Source organism: Typopeltis vanoorti, chromosome 18, assembly GCF_054136105.1.
Source record: "Typopeltis vanoorti isolate ZY-2024b chromosome 18, IOZ_Tvanoo_1.0, whole genome shotgun sequence".
Classification (NCBI taxonomy): domain Eukaryota; kingdom Metazoa; phylum Arthropoda; class Arachnida; order Uropygi; family Thelyphonidae; genus Typopeltis; species Typopeltis vanoorti.
Window position 1 is genome coordinate 83288632 of NC_143566.1, and position 24612 is coordinate 83313243.

At 33.8% G+C, this 24612-nt stretch overlaps 1 protein-coding gene across 2 annotated transcripts in view; it reads right to left on the reverse strand.

Moving 5' to 3' along the window:
• The window catches only part of LOC150096867 (terminal nucleotidyltransferase 4B-like), a 239884-nt gene that overhangs the window by 103223 nt on the left and 112049 nt on the right, over positions 1–24612 (reverse strand). For both annotated transcript variants that reach the window (XM_090408317.1, XM_090408319.1), the window contains exons 4-5: positions 20742–20862; positions 1259–1354 (exon numbers count right to left, since the gene is read on the reverse strand). In XM_090408317.1, the coding sequence (XP_090264443.1) occupies positions 1259–1354; positions 20742–20862 (217 nt within the window). The remainder of the gene's footprint in view (positions 1–1258; positions 1355–20741; positions 20863–24612) is intronic.

Sequence of the window (24612 nt, forward strand, 5' to 3'; positions counted from 1 at the left end):
AATAAATTTTTAAAATCAAATCAATGCATTCATTTAGTTCAATATAGCCTACATGTATATTGCAGTATGCACAACATATGTAATAGGCAATCTATTATTTAAAAAATTAATTGTACTTTTCTGAATATAATTTTCTTAACAAAATAAACTGGTAATTATAAACACAAATATTAAAATTAGCACAATCTAATTAAATACTGTAGTACATCTATACATTTTATTCTTCTAAGATAACCCTTAAGTAGGTTTGCAATGGTAATATAGTTGTCCTAAGCTTATTTTAACAGCTCAATATGAATTAGTTTAGTTTAATCAAATGCTTGAAAATGTGCATAATGAAAATGCTTTTTAATACTGTTATTTAAAAAATACAATTATCTTGCAAAGTCAAGTCAACGACCAGATCATGAGACTGACTGCATCGTGAAAGAGTGAGCCTGGCTCCAAATCAAGTGCTACATACTTTCTTGCTTTTTTAAATTTATTTATTGTCCTTACTATAAAATTATTGTTTATGGATAGTTTATATACATTCATTCTTCATTAGGACAGTAAATGAAAGACAATACAAATTGAGTTGTGGTGAACATTTTAAATTCACATTAAAGAATGCTTTACTTTGTTTTATCAATATTTTATTTTTTTTTATATTTTAAATCGCCTATAACAACATTTATATAAAGTAGGCCAATACCTTGGGCGAGTAAAATTTTTTTGTGGCTAGCAGATTTAAGTTGTACTTCTGGAGTCCTGTATAGAGTATTAGAAAGATAGGAAAGTTCTAGATATTGTTGAAAAAGCTTAGAAATGGAAAAAAAAATTACTGTAAAAGGAATCAGATGATAAAGACAACACAAAAAGTGAAGATATTCTAAATGTCTGAAGTAATTACTTTGCAAGACTGCTAAATGAAACAAGCAGTCCTATAATTCAATAACAATATTACAAGTTGTCATTGAAATATATAATCAAATGTTAAAAAACAACGAAACAAATGTTAAAGGAAAGCAACCAAGCTCATCTTTTATTTCAAGCTATTTTCTCTGCATAAGATGGTTATGGATGTTAATAACAATGTAAACAATCAGATTATATAAAAATTCAGTGCTTGTTGCAGTTTGCAGAAAACTTTTGGAACTTGTAGTACATTATAGGTAATACTAAAAGAAATGAACCAATATCATTATTCTCTTAGAAATTTGAATAAGAAATACTGTAATAAAGTGTGTGTTTCAAGTGAAACTTAAGTTAGGCTTACTTTTATTAACTTTGCACTCTTTACTCCATTATTCATATTGAAACTAATATCAACTTTAATTTCAGTTTTGGCATCTGTTAATTTAATAATTGGGACCTGAAAGCAATCAGAAAATAAACTTATAAGAATCATAATACAATACAGAAATAACATTATAAAAAATTTTTTTTTATATAAAAATTCCTTGACAATTTTGTGAGAGATGAAGTTTTAAAAAAAAAAAATTAAGTGGCTGGACTGAAATATGTCATAAAACTGATATATGTATAAACATTCAAAGTTTATATATACCTTCAGTAAAAAGAGTACAAATCAAGTATTCTAGTAGACATTTTTTTTTTTTTTTAATCTTTTGCATCAATACAAAGAATGTCATCTAAAACTATACTTATGCTTTTCTTTAAAGATAGATGAATGAAATATAAACATACACATGTTTAATATAACTAGAATTTAATGTTTTTTAATCAACGTGTCCCTGAGAACAAAATGTTCAGATTTATAGAAAGATAAGTATAGTTTACAGAATTTGACAAATTAGATCTGTCCCCCCACTCCAACAAAGTGAATTGAGCACATGCTCATTATGTCTTTATCCTGTTATCACTTCTTACCTGGAAAGAGTCCAAATACAGATATATGCAAGGTACACTGAAATCATAAATAGACAGACTGAGAAAGTGTTTCTTCTATGAAAACCATTTTCATGAGTCTTTCACCCTCACTAACATTGCATGTCCTCAGTAAGTTTCTGACATGAATCATGGAAAACACTTCAACATCAGCTTCACTACTAATTTGTGGCTTAAGTTAAATTTGAATGAATTACATGTGCTACCACTAACATGGAAACCTGATTTCTCACAGAACCTCAAATGGTAACATCAGCTATCAACCTACATTCTGCATAGCTGCTTCCATAAGAAAGGCAATACACATGCCTTTATCATTATACCAGAGATACAGATTTAAAATCTTTTCATTATGATCTGATCTGGCTAAAAAAAACTTGGACCAGACTACTACTACTCTCCTAATTTTGATAATCACTCTGATTTTATGATTATTTATTGGTGAAGGTTAATTTTCAGTCTAATTATCCAGATAATGAATATTTATTTTGGGAACTCCAATGTTAATATTTAAAACTGACATCCCTTAACTTCAAGAGATGCATTTGAAGTATTATTGGTTATTAATAGCAATGTAAGACAAACTACTCACCAGAATACTAGATTATCCTCATCATTCTCCCAACACCCAGACATTTTTTTCTTCAACCAGCACTAACTCCAAATACACTACAGATATTTGGTGCCTCCTATTCTTGGTGACTGATCTACTATCAGTTTTTTCTACAGATGAGCCCTTCATCCAACCACATATTCTTTGTCACTTCAATGATACCAAACAGAATGATTTCAATGATTTCTAGGCTTTTTCTCACAATCTAATTGCCTTTCATTTTTTATGATCCAAACTCCTGTTCAAAGCGCATAACTAAAATAATCCACAACTCACTAGAAAAATCAACCATTACCCAAACTTCGATTCTCTAGCAAGTGTAACCAAAGTAGTCCATGATATAAAAAGCTCTAGTCAAAACTCTTAGCTTTCCACTAAGCTTACATTATATAACTACAACATTATTATTATTTTTTTTTTTTAAATAAGAGTTAAAAGGCCAAATGCAGAAAACTTGCTCCTTGCTCAAATGGTGGTCAAGCCTTCTAGTTCTTGACCAACATTAATAGACATAACTGTCTATGCTTCTATTCCTCTCATATTCAGGATAACATATGATTCCTTAAATATTTGCCAGAAAGATTCTCATCACCTTGGACAACAGTGAAATGGTAAGTTTACATCCAACCTATTCCTAAAAAAGGGAGACAAATCAACCATCAATCTATCATCCCATTTCAAGAGGTTTAAGATGAATGAAACACTTTACACCCATAGGGCCCAAAAAACACACTGTATTCCCTTTCATTCAAAATACTTCTCATCTAGACAACTTCTAATACTATATGAATCACAAATCTGCCAAACCTTAGAATATATCCAGAAGGAAATATTTTTAAAACACCCCCCCCCCCTCCCATGAGATTTCTCCCCCAATAATAATTATTAAAAGAGATCTTCAGGGAGTAAGAGATTCATTGAGGGAAGACACATACTACACACACCCGCTATCATACACCCTCTGTTCAAAAAGAAACTGAACTTTTGATAGAAAATAAAACACAGGCCAATTATAATTATTCAAATCATACTCTCCCTCAGCTTCAATACAGCATTTGGCACAGTCAATTAATTACTTAAATGAGTTTTTTACATCAGTTTTTGGGATACTGTTGAGGGTCGTGGTTACTGCTGCTTGAACGTTTTCAATGGTGTCGTATCGCTTTCTTTTCATCGGGGGAAGAGAAAGAAGTCACAGGTGCTAAATCAGGTGAATATGCTGAGTGATCCAACAAACAAACTTGGCTTTGGCTCAAAAACTGTCTCACTGTTCGAATGATGAGATGGTGCATTATCGTGCAAAAGTGGCCAGCTGCCTGCATCACGATATTCATGCCGTATGCGATGAATTCTCACTATCAATCGCTTCAAAACTTTGAGATAAAACTGACCATTGACCATTTGGCCAGGCGGAATGAATTCTTTGTGGATAATGCCCTTGGAATCGTAGAAACAAATCAGTATTGTCTTTACTTTTGACTTCTCCAAGTGACTTTTTCAGATGCCCCTCTTCTGGTGGTCTCCACTCAGCACTATGACGTTTTGTTTTGGGCTCATACTCAAAACACCACATTTCATCACCAATAACGATCGTTTCAAGAAAGTTTGAGTCCTTAGGAGAAGTTTTAATGAGGTCCTTGCAGTTTTCAATTCAATACATTTTTTGGTCGTCGGTCAACTTGTGGGGAACAAATCACGAATTCAATTTACGAAGGCCCAAACTCTTAGTCAAAATGTTGTGTACAGTTGATTTTGAAATCCTCAATTCATCTTCAATCTATCTCACGGACGATTTTGAGTTTTCTTTGATGAAATCACACACTTTTTAGATGTTAACTTCACTCAGTCCAGCTTTTCATCGTCCTCAAGCTTCTCACAACCACTTTGAAATCGCTTAAACCACCCGTAAACTTGAGTACGGGATAAGCATTCATCACCATATGCTTTCTGAAGCGTTTCGGTAAAACTTTTACCAAGTTTAACACAAAAGTCAATCGTAGCTCTCTGTTTAAAACTCGTTTTCCGACCGTTCGGCAAGTGACACTGTCACTCTTAGCACTAATTCAGCTTCCAATGAAACAAATGTCATAAACAGTTGATACAACACTGATGAAGGTTGCCACTTTCAACAACAAAAAAAGATACAACAGGTGGCACCACTAGTTTCTTCTATTTTCGAAAAGTTCAATTTCTTTTTGGACAGAGGGTGTACTTATTCTTGAATAAATTCACTGCTTGCACTCACAACATCTAATGGCAATCCATTCCATCATGCACCACCCTATGAGAGAAAAATCTAGTCCTCACCCCCTTCTTAGCGGCATTCATTCTCAGCTTCCAAGGATGCCCTCTTGTCCTTTCACCACCCTCCATAAATTGAAAAATTTCATCAACTGAAATCCTGTATGACTCTTTCAGAAGTTTGTAAGTCTCAATCATATCTCCTCTCTTTCCCCTGTCTGCATGCTATAAATTCTCAATCTGTCTTCATACTCAGTATTCCACAATCCTGATATCATCTTTAACACTGTCCAATATATCAAAATCACAACGGAAACCAGACCTGAGCACAATAGTCCAAGTGAGGTCTTATTATCAAGGCCTTGTAAAGAGGCAAAAATAACAACCTTATCTTTACATATGAACGTTTGTTTCAGCATTGCAATTACCTTTTGAGTTGTATAGCAAAGCCTATATTTAAAGGAAAAAATTTCAGTCCATATGTCACATGTGAAGAATAACACCCTGTTAATTTTAAAATGCTTTTAACCAAATTAACAGGTTATTTTTTGTTATTAATTTCCTGTTGTTTTTAATAAATTTCGGTGAATAGGCCATCATGCGTTGGAAAAATACCATAGTAATTTAGCCTACATAAATGAGTCACCACTCATAAAACATGTTCAGCAAATGAACACACATATTCGTAATTTTAAGGAGTTAATTATAAAAAAAACAGCAAAATTCAAAAGTTAAAAAAAAACTTGATAGTTTTTTCAAAGCAGGATTACCTAAACCAAGTGCCTCAACATTGAACATTAACTTATCTAAAAGTGTGTGTAAAACAATTTTTTTGTTATTACAGTGTTAATATGGATAAAATTGCAGTATAATATTACAGATATTTTTATTTTAAAAAAAATTGTGATTTAATGGACACCCCTTTGCCCCTATTAATCTGTGAAATCGAGGGTTTACTGTATTTGCAATCTTTGCCACATGACCCCTGAACTTCAACTTATCTATTAACACCCCAAGATCCCTAGCCTCATCAGTTTCATCTAGCCTAATCCCACCAATATATTACGACATTGGATATCTAATCATGCTGAAGTGAATGACTTTACATTTTTCTTCCACTATCCTCTAAACATGAAACTCTACGAACAAGTGGTGTTGTTTGTAGTCCTAAAGGTGCCCCCTGAGGGTATCCTCAGGGAGTATACAGAATATTATGATAGTACTACATGAAAAAGTTACACCATTACTAACCTCTGATTAACAACTGTCCTCCAAACTAATCTGTTATCTGTCAAGACACTAACATGATCAGATTTTATATTTCTATCTTCTAAGGCACTTTTTACTGTATCAATCCACCTATATCTTGGACTTCTTCTGGGTATTTTTCCCATCAACCTGGCAGAGAAAATTTTTTTTCATAATCTTTCCTCTCCCATTCTGTTTAAGTGCCAATACCATTTGAGATTAACTCTGCTAACACATTCCTGAATTCTAACAATGTCAAGTTCTTTCCTAATATCCTCATTTTTTTTAAATATGATACTGTCATTGATGCAATCTGTTCAATCTGCTCATCTTTCTCAGAGCAACTCTCATATCTGTGATTTCCTGGCTTTGATCAAGTGTTTTATTTCGAATCCAGCTCCCAGATCTATAAATTAAAATTGGTTTGAATACTGTCTTGTATAGAGTTAATTTAGTATACTAATTTTTTTATTCCATATAAATTTATTAAGCTGACTTCCTACCATACCAGCTTTACTAATTCTGTTTTTATTTGCATATTTAATTTGTCATCTTCACTAAAAATTGTGCCTAAATAGTGAAATGTTTTACTTGTTCTATAGCAGGGGTGTCAAACTGGTGCCCCGTGTGTGGCCCCCGATGACTCAAGGAAAGATTTTAAAAAAAGGATGGTTGCGTTTTATAAAACAGAAATATTGTATTTACTCGAATATAACTCTCATATGACTCACACCCCTGTACCTTGATTTTACTTTATGAAAAAAGAAATTAAAAAGTTTTGCATGTACTGTACATCACACACAAAAATAAAGTTTAACCACTTTCACTACGGGATGATAACTCACTCCTCGTGGTAATAAACACCATGCCTTCCCCAACTGCTATTATACTGCAGATGCAAGAAAAAATTAGTTTTATTGTACTACTGAATAAAGTACACAGACATTTGCTGTCTGTGTAATATATTTTTCAACATGTGTAATATATTTCTTTAGTGAGATTAGAGACAACTGGTATAAAAACGGCACTAACTAATGAGTCACCCCCCCCCCAAATTAACCACGCTATTTAGACATAAGCAAAACCATATGTTTCACCGGCAAGCACAGTTTCTAACTAAAATCTATTGTTTTTAGTTGTGTGTGAGTGCCCCACTCAAACACGAAGTTGCAATAAAATTCGCAAACATGTTAAAACTAAGACATATAGAGTGAATGTTATGACGGTTTCAGATAATATTGAATTTGGTTGAAGAGAATTAGCGTTTCAGCTCAAAAATGTCGGCTTGACTTTGTGTTTTGGTAACGCGATCTTTTGTTAATACCGTACCAATCACATCCACATCTTCATAGCTGTTCTATCTCTATTGGCCTACCGTTGCTGTCTATTTCACGTTCTGCTTTCACTTCTCAGACATTTGTGAAGGGTGTTCATTACGTATCTGAAATCTTGTAAATTACTTGTAATAATGGGAAAGAAGATGACAATGTACACAAGGAAACAGCACTCGAGGCCGGAAGTAGCTATAATGAAGAGGAGATTCTTGGCAAGTCATCCACATTTTCAGTTTTTTCCTGAAAACTTTAGTTTCTAAAAATCCCCACATACATCTCACACCATGATTTTTCAGCTTTAATTTTTTGGGAAAAAAGTGTGAGTTATATTCGCGTAAATAAGGTATCGATTTATTCGTTTTCATACGATATTTATAGTTAAATATGGATGCAATAACCTGCTATAATGTAATTGCAGTAATAAAAATTTATATCTCAATTTCAATGTTAGATCCGATCCTAATCAATCGTAAACTATATTTATGCTTTCATTGTTAATTTATAGCACGCTGCTGGTAGTGTACTGAAAAAGTTGAATTCTATTGGCTACCAGCTGTTCATGTGAAGCGCAGCATACGCACTCATGGGAATCCAGCTATGAGTTTATAATTGCTTGCTACAGTCAATCAGTGATATCTGAAGTTCAGTGCACATGATTCAAAGACAACCTAGCAGTGAGAGAATCCCTTTTATTATTATTTTTTTATTTTTATTTGCAATACTATCGTGCACTGGTCTACAGTTTTGTGCGTTTTTATTCAAACATTTTTATAAAACTTGTTAATAATATTAATAATATATTTATTCACTGAGGCAATGTCACTTTCCAAGCCAACAAGAAAAAGAAAAATTGTTGATGAGAGGAGAAAATTTCAAGAAAAATGGGAATTAAATTACTTCTGCAATGAAACAAAGGACAAAATTGTGTGCATTATTTGTAACGAAACAATTAGTATTGCCAAAGAATATAATATAAAAAGGCACTATGATAAAATTCACAAAGAATAATATTCACGCTTTGGAGGTAAACTGAGAGAAGAAAATTTAAGAAGTATGAAGAATTCACTTCAAAGTCAACAACAAGTATTTCCAAAAATTATGAAAGAGAATGAATCAGCAGTGAGAGCCAGTTATGAAATCAGCTATTTATTGCCGAAACATTCCAAACCTTTTAATGATGGTTCCTTGGTTAAGGAGTGTATGATAAAAGCAGCCGAAAACATATGTCCCAAAAATGTGCCAGTGTTTTGCGATATTTCTTTGTCCAGAAATACTGTGACGGAAAGAATAACCGAAATTTGCAGATATTTCTTGCATGACAGTTGCAAGAAATATCCGCAAATGTACAGTGCTTTTCAATTGCACTTGATGAAAGTTTCGATATTCACAACGTAGCTCAAGTTGCTTTGTTTCTTCAGGCTTGCGACGACAATATGAATATTACTGAAGAGTTCTTGGAAATGATTCCCATCCATGGAACCACTATAGGGGAAGACATTTTTGAAAAATACTAACTTCCTCTGAACAGGCCCGTAGCAGTGATAACCGATGGTGCTCCAGCAATGACAGGCAAAAATAAAGATTTTGTGTCAAGACTTGCAAAGTTAAAGGAAATGCATCCAGACATTCCAAAACTACAATCTTTTCACTGCATCATTCATCAGCAGGTCCTGTGCTCCAAAGTGTTGGAAATGAGCAGTGTACTCAAGCCTGTGACAAATACTGTGAACATCCGATCCAGAGGCCTCAATGACCGCCAGTTTGCACAATTTCTAAAAGACTTGGAGAGTGAATTTGAAGGGCTACCTTATTACACAGAGATTCATTGGTTATCTTGTCTTAAGGTTCTAAAAAGCTTTTTTTTTTACTTTTAGAGGAGATCAAATTGTTCCTAGAAATGAAAAATCATGATGTTGCATTTCTTAATGATCAGACATGGGTACAAGATCTAGCATTCTTAGTTGATATTACAGGACATTTGAATGATTTAAATGCCAAACTTCAGGGGAAAGATCAGTTAATAACACACATGTATGATGCACTGGCAAGTTTTAGATGTAAGTTAGTTTTGTTTAAAAATCATTTAAAAGAGAATATTCTAAATTACTTTCCTATATGTGAACAGTTAAACAATAAGAATCAAAGTTTTACCTTTTCTCAATATTGTCCCAAACTAGAAAAGATAAAAGAAGAATTTGATAGGCGATTTAAAGATTTTAAGGAGCAAGAAGTTTTTTTCGCTTTTTACAGATCCTTTTTCCTTTAATTTCACAAAAGCTCATATTTGTATTTAAATGGAACTTATTGATTTCCAAAATGATTCCATTCTAAAAGCGAAATACCAAGAAGGTGGTGTATCAAAAATATACAGTTAATTTAGGTCAAAAATGTCCAGAAATAAAACAGTTTGCAGCAAATATTCTATGTTATTTTGGAAACACCTATTTATGTGAACAATTATTCTCATGTATGAAAGGTAACAAAACAGCCCACAGATCAAGATTAATCGACGTCAACCTTCCTGCTACAATGAAGGTTGTATGCTCACAATGTTTGAGTCCAAGTTGATATATATATATATTAACCTGAAAATATTACTTTTCCCAAACTAATTTCAGTAACACTTAAAAAAATTCTCCAAAATATAGAAGTATTTAAAATAAGGGGATATTAAATCCCACATTATTTCAAAGCCGAATAAGTATCAAATTTCAAATCCGAATAAGATTAATATCCCCTGATTTTAAATAATTTTTACGTCACCAAATTGAAGCCTCTTAGCTCTTTATTTTAAATAATTTATTGATACACCATCTTGGCAATTCGTATAGCAGAGTATATGCAAATTTCTGTTCACTACCATCTTGGAATCATTCAGGTCTACCTACTCACTGATGAGACCTCAAAAAAAGGTCGAAACCGGTCTGGGTAGTGAGCTTCTCTTATAATGTAGAACTGTAATACATCTCCTAGGAGTTGTTGTTTTACATTATGGGTAAATACCAAGAATAGTGATTGGATCTTGCTCCACCTTTGCAACGAGTTGCCCAGGCATTGGCTTATGCTTGGACTCGCCGAACTTTATATAGTTTCTATATTTGGCATGAAATTCTTAGATCAGATTTCTATCTTAGAGTTTGTATATATTCGGCTTTAAAATAATGTGGGTTTAATATCACCTTATTTTAAATAATTTTTACTTCGCCGAATTGAAGTCCCTTGGCTCATTATTTTAAATATAGAAGTATTTTATTTCAACACAAACACAAAAAATTTCAAACGGACAGGAGGCTCTGTAAATTTTTGTGATGGTTATTAATGAGAGTTTATACTTTTTTAGAATGTATAAATAAATAAATATTTGATTTATTCAAATAAAATTTAATTTCGGTTTAATTTGGATTAAATGCTATCTAGTGTAAATATTAATATAATAAAAATATTATTTATATTATTATTTTTTTGAGTTGTCATAATCAATATACTATTATTTTATGTCTTGTAATGACTTAGAATAAATAAAATTTTTGTTATTAATTTTCCAATTTATTTATACTCATTTTTTCACTTCCCTTAGATTCTAATTACTGCAGGTTTTTTCAATCGAAAATTTTTTGCAGCCCATTTGAGATATACTTTTACAGCAAATGGCCCATGGTCCAATTGAGTTTGAGACTCCTGTTCTATAGGTTCACCATTCAGGATACAGTTGATGTTTTCAATGTTTCTGTCTATTTTCATTGTCAATTTATGTTTAACCAGATGTTGCACCGGATAGGGTTTCGCCCGGATAAACAAGGCCCCCATTGTTTTTGCCATGGAACCAGCACAAAGTCAGATGCTGGAATAAATCCTAAAACCCACTCCAACTCAACATCAGAGTTCAAGATTGGTACTATTAACATAAGAAGCCTGAATGGCAAAGAAATGGATCCAGCTGAGGAATTGGATAAGTACCAGATGACATAATAGGGGTGAATGAAACAAAAAAAAGGCAAAACCTGGTGAGATCTTTCTGAGCAATAAATACAAAATGTTATATTCAGGCAATGACAATCAAGGAAAAGAAGGAATAGCCATAGTATTCAACACTAAATACGAGCAAATAACAGAATGGGGAACTGGACAATAAGACTTATTTGTGCCTATGGTCCCAAAAGAAGGTTCTACTAAGATAGAAGTGGAAGAATTTTTTGATGCTTTAGAAGAAGCTACTCACACAATGAAAAAGGAAAAGTTCGTCGTTCTCATCATCAACAAATTCCTGACATATACCCTCAAGGGGGTGTACAGGATATAATAGTACTACATGAAAAATTTACACCATTACTAACTTCCTATCTACAATTTTCCTCCAAATCAGTCTGTTACTTGTCAAGACTCCAACATTATTGAATATTATATTTCTATCGTCTAAGGCACTTTGTACCATATCAATCCACCTATATCTTGGTCTTCCTCTGGGTTGTTTTCAAAACAAGCAAAACAAGAGAACACTTGTTTTGCTAATCTTTCCTCGCCAATTCTGTTCAAGTGATCATGACTTCTGTGGGACCATAGGCATAAATAAGTCTCATTGTCCAGTTTCCCATTCTCATATTTGCCCACATCACTCTACCTGACACTGCCTGCTATTCAAGAAGATTAGCCTCGTATTTTGTGTTGAATACTATGGCTACTCCTTTTCCTTGATTGTCATTTCCTGAATATAACATTTTGTATTTATTGCTCAGAAAGATCTCACCAGTTTTTGTCTTTTTTGTTTCAGTCACCCCTATTATGTCGATCTGGTACTTATCTAATTCCTCAGCTAGCTCCATTTCTTTGCCATTCAGGCTTCTTATGTTGACAGTACCGATCTTTAACTCTGGTGATGTTGAGTTGGCGTGTACTTTCAGATTTGTTCCAGTAGATGACTTTTTGCTGTTCGTCCTGGTTATCTGAAGAAAACAACAGGAAGGGCCTTGTTTAACCGGGCAAAGCCCCAGCTGGCATGAAATTTGATCATTTTGTACCATCATTTTGTATATTGGTTTAAGCCAATAAGAATACAATTTGGTCTACTAAATCCCAAATTGCCAGACCATCCTTGTTTATTCAGTATCCAGGTAGATACCCAATAGGTCGCACCACGAGAAGGTGAGGATTGGACATTAGGTCAGAATGTTGGTCAGTTGGTCCTTGTTGGGGATCTAAATGGTAGAGTAGGAAATGATTGTCAGACATACAAAAATATTTTGGGAAAATATGGAGAAAAGAGCAAAGCAAATAATAATGGCAAATACCTGTTGGATTTCTGCTCAGGACATGGACTGATTATTACTAACACAATGATCCAACATAAAAATGTGCACAAATTCACATGGAAAGAAGAGGCAAGGAATAAGAAAGTCTCATTGACTATGTTATTGTTGATAGTGATGTTTTCTCCCTGGTGCAGGACACCAGAGTGTACAGAGGATTTGAAATTGCAAGTGATCATTTCATCTTGAGCAGGATAAAATTGAATTTCATATTGAAAAGAAGAACATGTAAGAAAGTTTTTTTATTTAAAGCAAATAAAAATTGAGCAGCTCTCAGATGTGAACTGTAGACTAAAATACACAAACATGATTGAAGAAAAATTGAAAGAGTTTGAGAACAGCAAACAAACCATGGAGATTCAGTGGCAAGCCGTGAAGAAAACACTCATTGATTCAGCCAGAGAGGCATGTGGTGAGGTTTTCTGTATGGATAAAAAAAAATCAGAACTCCATGGTGGACAAAGGAAGTTAAAGAGACAGTGAAAGAAAAGAAGAAAGCATATCAAAGTTCCTGGCAAATAAGTCAGCTTGTGCTCGTAGAGAATACAGAGACAAATGTAAGAAAGCTAAACACTGTGTAAAACTAGCTAAACAAACGTCATGAGAGGACTTTGGTAAGAACACAGAAAATAAATATAAAGAAGGTGGCAAGTTATTCTGGAGGTTATTGAAGCAGCTGAGAAATGGAGGAAAGAGTGCTGTAAAAGGAATTAGAGATAAAGGTGATATGAAAACAGAAGAAAAAGATATCCTAAAAGATAACAGGAGAAAAAGAAAGATATAAGAAAAAATTGCTAAATGAAACAAGCAGTGATGAATACATATCCATACTTGAAGTAGAAAAAGCAATCAAAAGTCTGAAATGTGGAAATGCAGCAGGGATAGATATTTGACCAGAGATGCTCAAGTATGGAGGTATAAAAGTCTTACAGTGGCTGCACTGCATAGTTCAGAAGGACGAATTCCAGATGATTGGAGTAGAGCTCTCATAGTACCCATATATAAAAAGGGAAATAAAACTGAATGTGAGAATTACAGAGGTATTTCTCTACTGAGTGCTCCTGATAAGATATATGCAAGTATACTTGAGAAACGGTTGAGAAGGAATGTGGAAGAGAAGCTTGGTGAAGTTCAAGCTGAGGCCAAATAGAGGCTGTGAGGATCAGATTTTCACTTTATGACAGATAGTTGAGAAATCATGGGAATATAACAAAGATCTATATTTAAGTTTTGTAGATCTGGAAAAGGCATACGACAAAGTGCCAAGAGAGAAGCTATTCAATACGCTACAGTTATATGGTGTCAATGGAGTATTATATCAAGTAATACTTAGTCTTTATTTGAGTTGTAAATCAGCAGTTAGAATTGAAGTACAGAAAGGTGGTTTAACATTAAATCTGGTGTCAGACAAGAATGTGCATTATCTATATGGATCACATTATGAAGTGGTATTAAACCTGATATCAAAGTTGGAGATGTTAATCTCAGCACTTTGCTTTATGCAGATGATGTTATACTTCTAAATAAATCCGTTATAAGTTTGCTAGATTCCCTGACTAAAGTGAATAACTGTTGTAATAGATATGGTATGAAGGTCAGCATTAAAAAGACAAAGACAATGAAAATAGGCAGGATCGTTGAAAATATCAACTGCATTTTGAATGGAGAACTCAAGTAAAACATTTCAGCTACTCAGGCACGATTTTTTAGTGAAGATGGAAAATTAAATATGACAGACAACAGAATCAACAAAGCTGGTATGGTAGGAAGTCCACTGGATAAATTTATATGGAATAAGAAAGCAGTTAGTCAAAACACTAAATTAGCTATAAACAAGACAGTATTCAAGCCAATTTTAACTTGTGGATCTGAGAGCTGGGTCAGAAGTAAAACACTTGACCCAAGATTAGAGACTGCAGATATGAGTTCTGAGAAAGGTTAGGGGCATGAACAGATGGCATCAATGGCAATATCATTAAAAATGAGGATATTAGGAAAGAACTTGACATTGTCAGCATCCAGGAATGTGTTAGCAGAGCTAATCTCAGGTGGTGTGGTCACTTAAACAGAATGGGAGAGGAAAGATTAGCAAAACAAGTGTTCTCTGCCAGGTAGGCAGAAAAAAAGACCCAGAGGAAGACCAAGATATAGGTGGATTGATACAATAAAAATATAGAAATATAACATCTGATAATGTTAGTGTCTTGACAAACAGACTGATTTGGAGGAAAATTGTAGATAGGAAGTTAGTAATGATGTAATTTTTCATGTAGTACTTTCATATCCTGTACACCTCTTGAGGATATATATCAGAAATTTGATGATGATGAGTGTCTTTTTATTGCGGATTTTCATACCAAATTTAATACAACAGTTATTTTAATTAACAAAAGTTAATACAACTAAACTGAAAATTTAGTCACAGAATCTTGCAGATTTGTATTGAATAGTTATACTTCAAAGTGTAACATCTTCTATTTAAAGTAGAGAGCCAAGATTAACATTGCCAATTTTAATATCAGATTTAATACCACTTTTCTTTATAATGTGCACAGTTGTCATAGTTTTCATGTTTAACATGAAACCAATTTCCTGTACCTGCTTCAATTCGAACTGTTGACATACAGCTTAAATAGAGACTATGCATTGTTCGATATAATGTCTCATTTACACCATATAACTGCAGTGTCTTGAAGAAGTTTCATCTGTGCATCTTGTCATGTCTTTTACACATCTATGAAACTTACCTACAAATCCTTGTTATATTCCAAAGATTTCTCAACTGTTTGTCTTAGTAATTATTCCAGGCATGACATCTAGAATATCTTTACCTTCAGTCTTCCTGACACCTTTATCATCTCTGATTCCTTTTACAGTACTCTTCCCCCTCATTTCTAACTTTCTTTAACAGTTTCCAGAATATTTTGTCACCTTCCTGATATTCAATTTCTATATTCTTACCAAAGTCTTCCCATGACTTTTGTTTAGCTAGTTTTACACAGCTTCGCTTTCTTACATTTTCCCCTATATTCTGTAAGAGCATAAGTTGACTGACTTACCAGGAACTTTCAATGTGGTTTCTTCTTTTCCTCGACTCCTCCTTTAATTTCCTGAGTTCACTACGGAGATCTGATTTTTCTATCCTTACAGACAACCTCGCCACATGCCTCTCCAGTTGAATCAATCAGTTTTCTAAATTTAGGGTATGCCACTGAATAGCCATAGTTTAGTTGTTTTCACACTTTCATTTTTTCTTGAATGATGCTTGTGTGTTTGAATCTACTGAAAGCAGCTCAACTCTGATTCATTTGAAAACTTCCTTACACACTCTTCTTTTCAATATAAAATTAAATTTTATCATCCTACTCAAAACTAAATAGTGATCACTTCCTATTTCAAATCCTCTGTATACTGAGGAATTTTTCCCAGTGTAACCACTGGGAAAAATTGCTATCAACAGTAATACAGTCAATGAGACTTCTATTTCTTGTAACATCTCTCCATGTGAATTTGTGCATATTTTTATGAATAGAAATCCAACAGGCACTTACCATTATTATTAGCTTTGCTCTTTTCTTTCTCCAAATTTTCCCAAAACATTTCTATAATGTCTGGTAATCTGCTGTTTAGATCTCCAACAAAGACCAACTTTTCCTTTTTCATTATGTCAGCTGCTGTCTCTAATGCCTCGACAAATTCCTCCATTTCTTTCTTAGTAGAACCTCCTGTAGGACCATTGGCATTCTCATTATCCAGTTCCACATTCTGATATTTGTCCACATCACTCTACTTGATTTTGCCTGCTATTCAAGAAGATTATCCTCTTATTTAGTGTTGAATCCTATAGTCGCTTCTTTTCCCTGATTGTTATTGCCTGAATATAACCTGTTTTTGCCTTCTTTGTTTCAGTCACACCTATGTCAATGTGGTACTTATCCAATTTTTCTGCTGGTTCCATTTCTTTTCTATTGATGATTATTATGCTGACTTCTTAGCAATCTTGAACACTGCTGATGTTGAGAGATCTACACTATTTATTATGCTCTTATTATAAGCATATGTGTAATAATAATAAATTGTAGTTATATAATATAACTACAATTTATTATTATTTTTAATCAACATGTGTGTCCTTGATAACAAAATGAGTAGATTCCTTTTGTTTGCCCTGTCTATTTGTTCGCATATGACACTTATTATAGATAATGTAACCTCTCGTGCATATGTGTAGGGTGAAGCAGTGTATAAAAAAAAAGTCACTTTTTTGGAGCCTAATAAATATTTATGGCACAGCTTAATGGAGGGGGGGGGGGAATGTCTGGATATAATAATTTCTATATTTACTACTATTCCATTGATATTTCACCTGGATAATGAAAAGCACTTTCACAGAACAAAGGAAATATAAAATATACTTCACACATGTTTAGATCAGATTTCTACTACCAACAAAAGGTAGTACATTTGTACAGTGGGGTTGACTGAGACTTTAAAAAAAAAAAAAAAATTTATTTTTTATTTTTATAGTTTTATTTTTCGCATAATCCAGAAACCCTGCTCTGAAGACCAAGCAGTGGTCTCATGCTAGGTGACGAGATTCATCTTCCACTTAAAGATGCTCAGAAACATCTATACCCATGGAGGGTATATTAGTTGAAGAGTGGTACGTTAATCATGTGGTCAACCAGGCCAACACAAAATGGATAACACAATAAGGTGATTTTGAATGACTTGAGCAGATATACTGTTCAAGGCAGAATGTTTGTTGAATGCTGTTTATATCCTGCTACCGATTTTATCTGGCTCATGTATAAATCAAATCATTGAAGACATGAGAACAATCACAGCCACAAACTGCATGTAACTATTTAACACACATGGTAGTCTCAAACATGCACAATGGCCAGTTACAGAAATGCATGTTCCATTTTAGTTCAATTTCTACTGTTTCTACTGCACTGTTGACAAATATTTATGAACAAACTTTTTCTTATATGAAACTACAGAAATCACTTAGTTGTTTACTGGACATTATATATTGAGAGGTAACACAACAAGATGAAAACTTTACTCAATCCAAGAATTTCATTTATTTACTATACTTGGCCAGATCTTATTGCATTTTCTTCAGTTCTCCTCTCAATTTTAGAAACAGGTAACACAGTCAATCACTTTTTAGCTGTAATTAAATCACCATGCCCCAAAATAAGGGTTGGATATCTGTTGTAGATCTATGAATAGTAGATATTCCTACCCCCCCCCCCACCCCAGCCACTGATATGCACATAAGCTTTACAACCTCCTCTGTTAAAGGTTCACATTATATATATTTTCCCACTTGGTTGCAAATCAATTTCAAATTTGCACTCTATCAACACAAGAATCATCAAAAGAAAAGAAATAGAACTACAGAAAAATCGGATAAGTGCCAAACTGACATAATAGGTGCTACTGAAAGAAGACAAAAGCAGGTGAGATCTTTCTAAGCAACAAATACAAGATGTTATATCAAGGCAATAACAATCAGGATAAAGAGGGACAGTAACTAACACTGAATATGAGGATAAATGTAATGAATGGCAGGCAATATCAAGTAGAGTAGTGTGAGCAAATATAATTTTTATATATTCGCTTTAAGACTTAGTTGCCATCATGGGAATATAACAAGGATCTGTATTTAAGCTTTATAGATCTGGCAAAGGCATATATACAAGGTGTCCAGACAAAAGCTTTTTGCAATTATATGGAAGTAAACAGGACATTATGTCAAGCAATATTTCATCTGTATTTTAAGCCAGCAGTTTGAATTGAAGAAAATACAGGAAGATGGTTTAATGTAAAATCAGGTGTAAGACAAGTATGCACATTATTCATTATCTATATAGATTACAATATGAAGGAAAGTGGTATTAAACCTGATATCAAACTTGGAGATGTTAATCTCAGCTCTTTGCTTTATGCGGATATTAACACTTCTGAATAAATTCAATATGAGTCTGCAGGATTCCCTGACTAAATTGAATTACTGCTGTAATAAATTTGGTATTAAAATCAGTAATAAAAGAACTTTGAAAACATCAACTGTATTATCCTGAATGGAGAACTTGTAGAACAAGTAAAACATTTCAGCTATTTTTAGTGACAACAGACATGAATTAATATGGAATAAGAGAGTTAGCCAAAACAAAAAGTTAGCTGTATACAAAGACAGTGTTCAAAGCAATTTTAACTTATGGATCTGAGAAATGGGCTAGAAATAAAATACTTGATCAACGACTAGAGACCATAAATATCAGAGTTCTGAGGAATCTGCCATTGATGTCATAAGTTGATTTGGGGAATCAATAGATGACATCAATGGCAGTATTTTAAAAATGAAAATATTGGAAAAGAACTTGACACTGTTTTGTTGGAAAAGAACTTGATTAGCTCTCTTAAGACATTCAGGAATGTCTTAAGAGAGCTAATCTCAGGTTAGCATGGCTGCTCAAACTGAATGGGAGAGGAAAGGTTAGCAAAACAAGTATTCTTTGCCATGATGGAAGAAAAAAGACCCATAGGAAGACCATGCTCTAGATTGATTGATACAGTTAAAAATTGCCTTAGAAAATAGAAAAGAAAATATGACTTGCCATAGCAATACAGAGCCAGGATTTGTATATTCGTAAAAATCCTGGGTTCCATATTAACTGTGACTTTATGAAGCCTATAAACACATAGGGTTAGATTAAGCTTTTCATTTCTAAATATGAGAAAGTCAATTCTCTGTATTACTCTTCCTACAAGAATGGTGATACAGAGTTGACAAGTTATACTGGGTAGTGGGGAATTTCCTTTAATACACCAACCAGTCTAATGAACTCAGTTTGTTAAGTTTGTTATAGTGAGCCAAGCAAAAACCTTGAAAATAATCAAAGCAAAGCTATATTAGAATTATCATGCAAGAATAATGGTTAATGGAGAGATGACAGAGCTTTCCTATTTCTACTGGAGTTCTCCAGAGATACTTTTTAGCATTAGATTTTTTTATTTTTATCCTTGATCATGTATTCGGACTCACAGGAAATGATTACAGAGTAACTCTTGAATATTCAGCAAGACAAATGCGCATAAGTATTGTTCTGCAGATGTTGTACTGAATAATTAACATTCAAAATATCCAAAACCACTTACATAATTTATGTAAAAATGCTGCACTGAATAGACTGACAGTCAACAGCAGTAAAACTGAAGTCCAAAAGAACAGAATAGAAGGAAATATGAGGCAAAATGACCATGTACTTTAGTAAATAATTTTCAATAACTTAGTTCCTACATTGATACTGTAACATAGTAAAAAATGCAGAAAGCTCTTCAATTCATAAGCCTAACTCATATCTGAAAATACAATTTCACTGCAAATACCAAAATTCATCCGTACAAAACCACCAATCAAGCCATATTTACATATGTGTCCAGCCATTGAACATCACTACTCAAAAAGTAGTTAACATGAACAGCTATGGAACAACATGCTTTTGAACAATACTAGGACATAAATGGCAAGATAGTATGCCTAATGCTGTAGTTCTTGAAGAAAGCTAGCAAAAACCCCTAATAAAGCAATTCAAAAAAGTCAACTGAGATGGTTGGGACAACAACTTAGACATCCACCTGCATTCAGTACTCTTGCCTTCTACAAGCAAACTAATAGACACAGAGAAAGATCAAGAAAACAGATTTAGCAACATATAAGCAAACTTTCACACATTTTCCATTTGGCACAAAACAGAGCAACAGACTATTTACATGAGTTTTTGTTATATGAATATTTTTGTATATATTCCCTTATCCATACATTAATAAATTACAGTGAGCAAACTGTAACATGAACAAGATGGAATGAAAATTACACAGCACTAGCAAATAAAGTATTCTAAGAAGTATTCTATTAAATTATTATATCACAAACTCAGTATACAAAAATTATATTGATAGTTGCACTATGTAATATGTTTCATATAAAAGGACAATCAATGAAGTTACCACTTTCACATTTTTCTTTATACTTTCTATATTTAATATAGAATATAAATATTTCTATATTTATAAAATCTTTCCGATTTTACTTACGGAAGCTTTATCTAGCACCTTTATAGAGTGTGGTTCTGCTATGTTATGCTCTAGAAGTGCCTTCTCAAGTGTTCGTAGTGGAAGATTTTCCCACGTATCAAGTACAACCAGATCTATATCACTAGAAAATTAAAATAAGCATTTTCACTTTTATTATAAATGATAAAATAAGATTCCTTCTAGTAATAGTGAAATTATTGCTATCAGTTTTTAGACTGTAACCAAAACTGAGATGGGAAGACATTTTCAAACAAACATTTAATACCAAATTTCATTTAGTTCAAAATTTATAGTTTCAGAATGCTTTATGCAAATTTTTGAAACATGCCAATGGTCAAATCAAAATGAAAACAGATAAATTTTACTATACATTTTATTAATGTACAGTAAAAAGTTGAATTTTAATACGATCCAGATAAGGCAACATTAATTATCATAGCAAGTGATATATATATATATATACACACACACACACACACACACACATTGATCCCATACATGAGAGGTTGAGGAGTGTGCAGAAGACTGAGATAGAAGTTTACTGGTTTTATTTTTTTTAAAGAATTACAGGTTGCAGTTGTTTTGGAATACTTATTCAAGACTGTTACAGAGGACAGAGGTGAGTGGAATAAAAGAGGATGAGTAGAAGTTGGTTCAGTGTATTTGCAGTTACATAGTCAAGGGATGCTGGGCAACTGCAATTCTTGCATTAATAGGTGCAACAGAAAGTAGAGAAATGACAGTTCACTGGAAGTACCTGCAGAATAGATACAATGCTGAACCACTGTACCTGTGAGATAGAGGTTGAAGTGAGTCTGTAAGAGAGGGATTGTTAAACTTTAATAAATTGAGATTCCTAAGAATTCTGATTTTATCATTGTTTAACGGGAAAAACCTTGTAGGGATTATGCTTGCTTCTAGGTATGTGCTGTATGAAACTGGTAAAATATAGATTACATTATTATAAAGAAAAAAGATTGTGAATATTTCAAGGAAGGAATACTTGATTGTATAATGCCAGTGATATGTTATAAATTAATAATATTTTGTTAGAATTGACAGCACAATGTTTTGTAATATGACTTGCATTAAGCTGCTATGAACAAAAGTTCAAAGTGAGTGGGCACGCAGACGGAAAGAAAGGTTGCCCCCAGGCAGTCACACGACCACGGCACGTGCAGAAGCGAGTGATCAGAAAAAACAAACGATATGAAACGAGACCCACGTGGGAGAAATTATACAGGTTGGGTGAGCTACGTGAGTTACTGTGATTGCCAATAGGGGAGATGATATAAAAGGGTTAGGAACGCTCCCTCACACACAAGAGGCTTTTTTTTACCCACCCCCTCTCTTAGTTGGTAGTCTCGTGTATTCTGGTGGATAGACGGTTGCACGGAGGAGCATCTATGTCCAGGAGTGCTCAGACGAAGACTTGTTAGGAATCCCGAGGGCGGTAACAGGATATGCCGCTTATGAGCTGGAAGGATCATGTGCTCCTAACCATACAACGAAAGAACACATCTTCGTTCAACTAATGGGCAATCAATGGAAAGGGCTCAGCATCTAGGCAACAGGCCTCACGGAAGCAGAATCGCCTTACACCATTGTTATATCTAGAGTGGGCTAGTTATGCTGGGATTGTGTGGACTTGTCTTTGACTGAGAAATCCATGCCATAGCACCAACTAAATGAATCGGAAGGGAGATCGATCAGAGAACGGCAGTCAGAAGTTGAAGGAACAAGCATGAAGAACCAGTGTGTACAGTAACGTTGAAAATTCTTTGTCTATGTAATGTGTATAAGCAAATTAAGATGTTATAAATAAGATTAAGGGAAATTGAGGACTGTAGCACTTTAATATTAGAACGCATAGTGAGGTAACTCCTATATGGTTAAACTAATGTATATGTTTTTGAAAGTATTAAGAAGGTTTAGTCTGAGTAATGTGATATGATATGAAGATTAAAGTGAATATTGCAGTCAAGTTTTGTCAGTTTGTGAAATAACATATTGATATTGCTTTTTGATGTCCTTACTTAATAAGGATACCTATAATTTTCTCTGATTAAAAATGAAATTTTGGATTGAGTTGCTTTGTATTGTAAATTATATTAATGTGTCAAATAAACCTTTGCTATCTTTAATCCGATGCACCACTTGCAAAAAGATACGAATCTAAGCAGGAGAAAATAGATTATGTTATATGTCACGATTAGAAATCTGTTGATTATAGTACACCTTTGAGATCACTTCTTGATTAAGACATGCTTAACTTAATCCAATAGCTTAGGTGGAGCAACAAAAAAAAAAAAAAATATTCCTAATGCTTTAAGAGAAGTGAGATTTCAAAGACTTTGCTACACTGGTTTTGGCTCGACCCTGAGGCAATTCCTTTGTGTTTTAGAGGTACCACATGACTCCTTAGGAAGGACTCAACATATAGTACATATATCAATAAAATTTAAGAAAGAGGGACACAACAGGATCATCTATGAGCTTAATAACGTGCTGTGGATGAAATCAAGGATTTTAAGGGAAGTTTTAGGTGAAACATGCCAAACATGTGAGCAGTATTTAAACATGGATGAATTTAAGATTTGTACACAGTGAAGAAATTACGAAAGAATTAAACCAGGAATCAGTAATAGAAAAAAATTACAAAATAAATATAAACATAAATAGATGGAACACGTTGAAAGAATGAAAACAGAAAGATTACCAAAAACAAGCCTTAAATTACAAACCATTAGGAAAAAGAAAACCAAGATGTCCTCTTAAGAGATTCAACGATAACTTTTAAGGACAGAACAGGGCACTCTAGTTCTAAATCCTTGACAAGCATGATGAAGACGACACAGTGAAGAACTGGCTGATTGTAAAATAAAATCCTGAACGAAAGAGAATGTCAAGTTTCTTGAATGCTGAGGCTATCAATGTGATGTGTTTATGCCAGGAAAGACTGGAGGTAAACATGAGTCCAAGTAAAGAGATCTTATCTTGTCTGGTGATTTTGTATATTACTGAGGGTAATGGTAGGCGAGCTGGGATCTCTTGTGTGTGAGAAAAGCCAAGACTATGGCTGTCCTTGTACCATTGGAGAATAGTATGTAGATAAATGTTTGAAGGCACTAGTTGATCTTGTAGCCTGAGATGTCAGAATACTGCATGGTTTGTCAAATGAGAAGGATAAGTGGAGAGTACTATCTGCAAAATTGTGGATGGATTAGTGGTTATTGGGAGTAGGTCATTTATATACAGGAGAAAGAGTAGGTGATAAGTCAGAGCCTTGAAGCACACCAGCATTGGTGGCGGCCCTTGAAGAGAGGGAGCCATTTACCATGACTCGCAGAGAAAGCTGGCTACCCAATTACAGACGGTGACAGCGAAACTAAAGGATGGCAATTTGTTTAGTAGGCCTCAATGCCACACACACAGTTGAAAGCTTTGGAAACGTCAAGGTCAAAAGCACAAGTTTCTCCAAGCCTTTTCATGGTATGTGTCCTGTGGTGGATAACTTAAGCTACAAGGTCAGCTGTGGATCATGAATGGCAGAATCTGTACTAGTGGTCACTGATTAATCCGTGGGCAGCTAAGTAGTGGAGGAGTTAGCTATTGATGACTTTCTCCATTATTTTGGAGAGGAGCCATGAGCTGCAAAATCTCACTTGTGTCTATACTATAAGATCTTCTTACCAACTGTTATGTTTCTATCATATCTGCTTTCTTCCCTCTATTACTCAAACTTTGAAGATCATATCCCTTCAGTCTGTACTCATATGCCAAACATCATTATCCTCTGCTGGATCTTTAAAATTTGAGCACAGTAATCAAACTAATACAATAACACCTTAGGCAATTTGACCCTAAACTT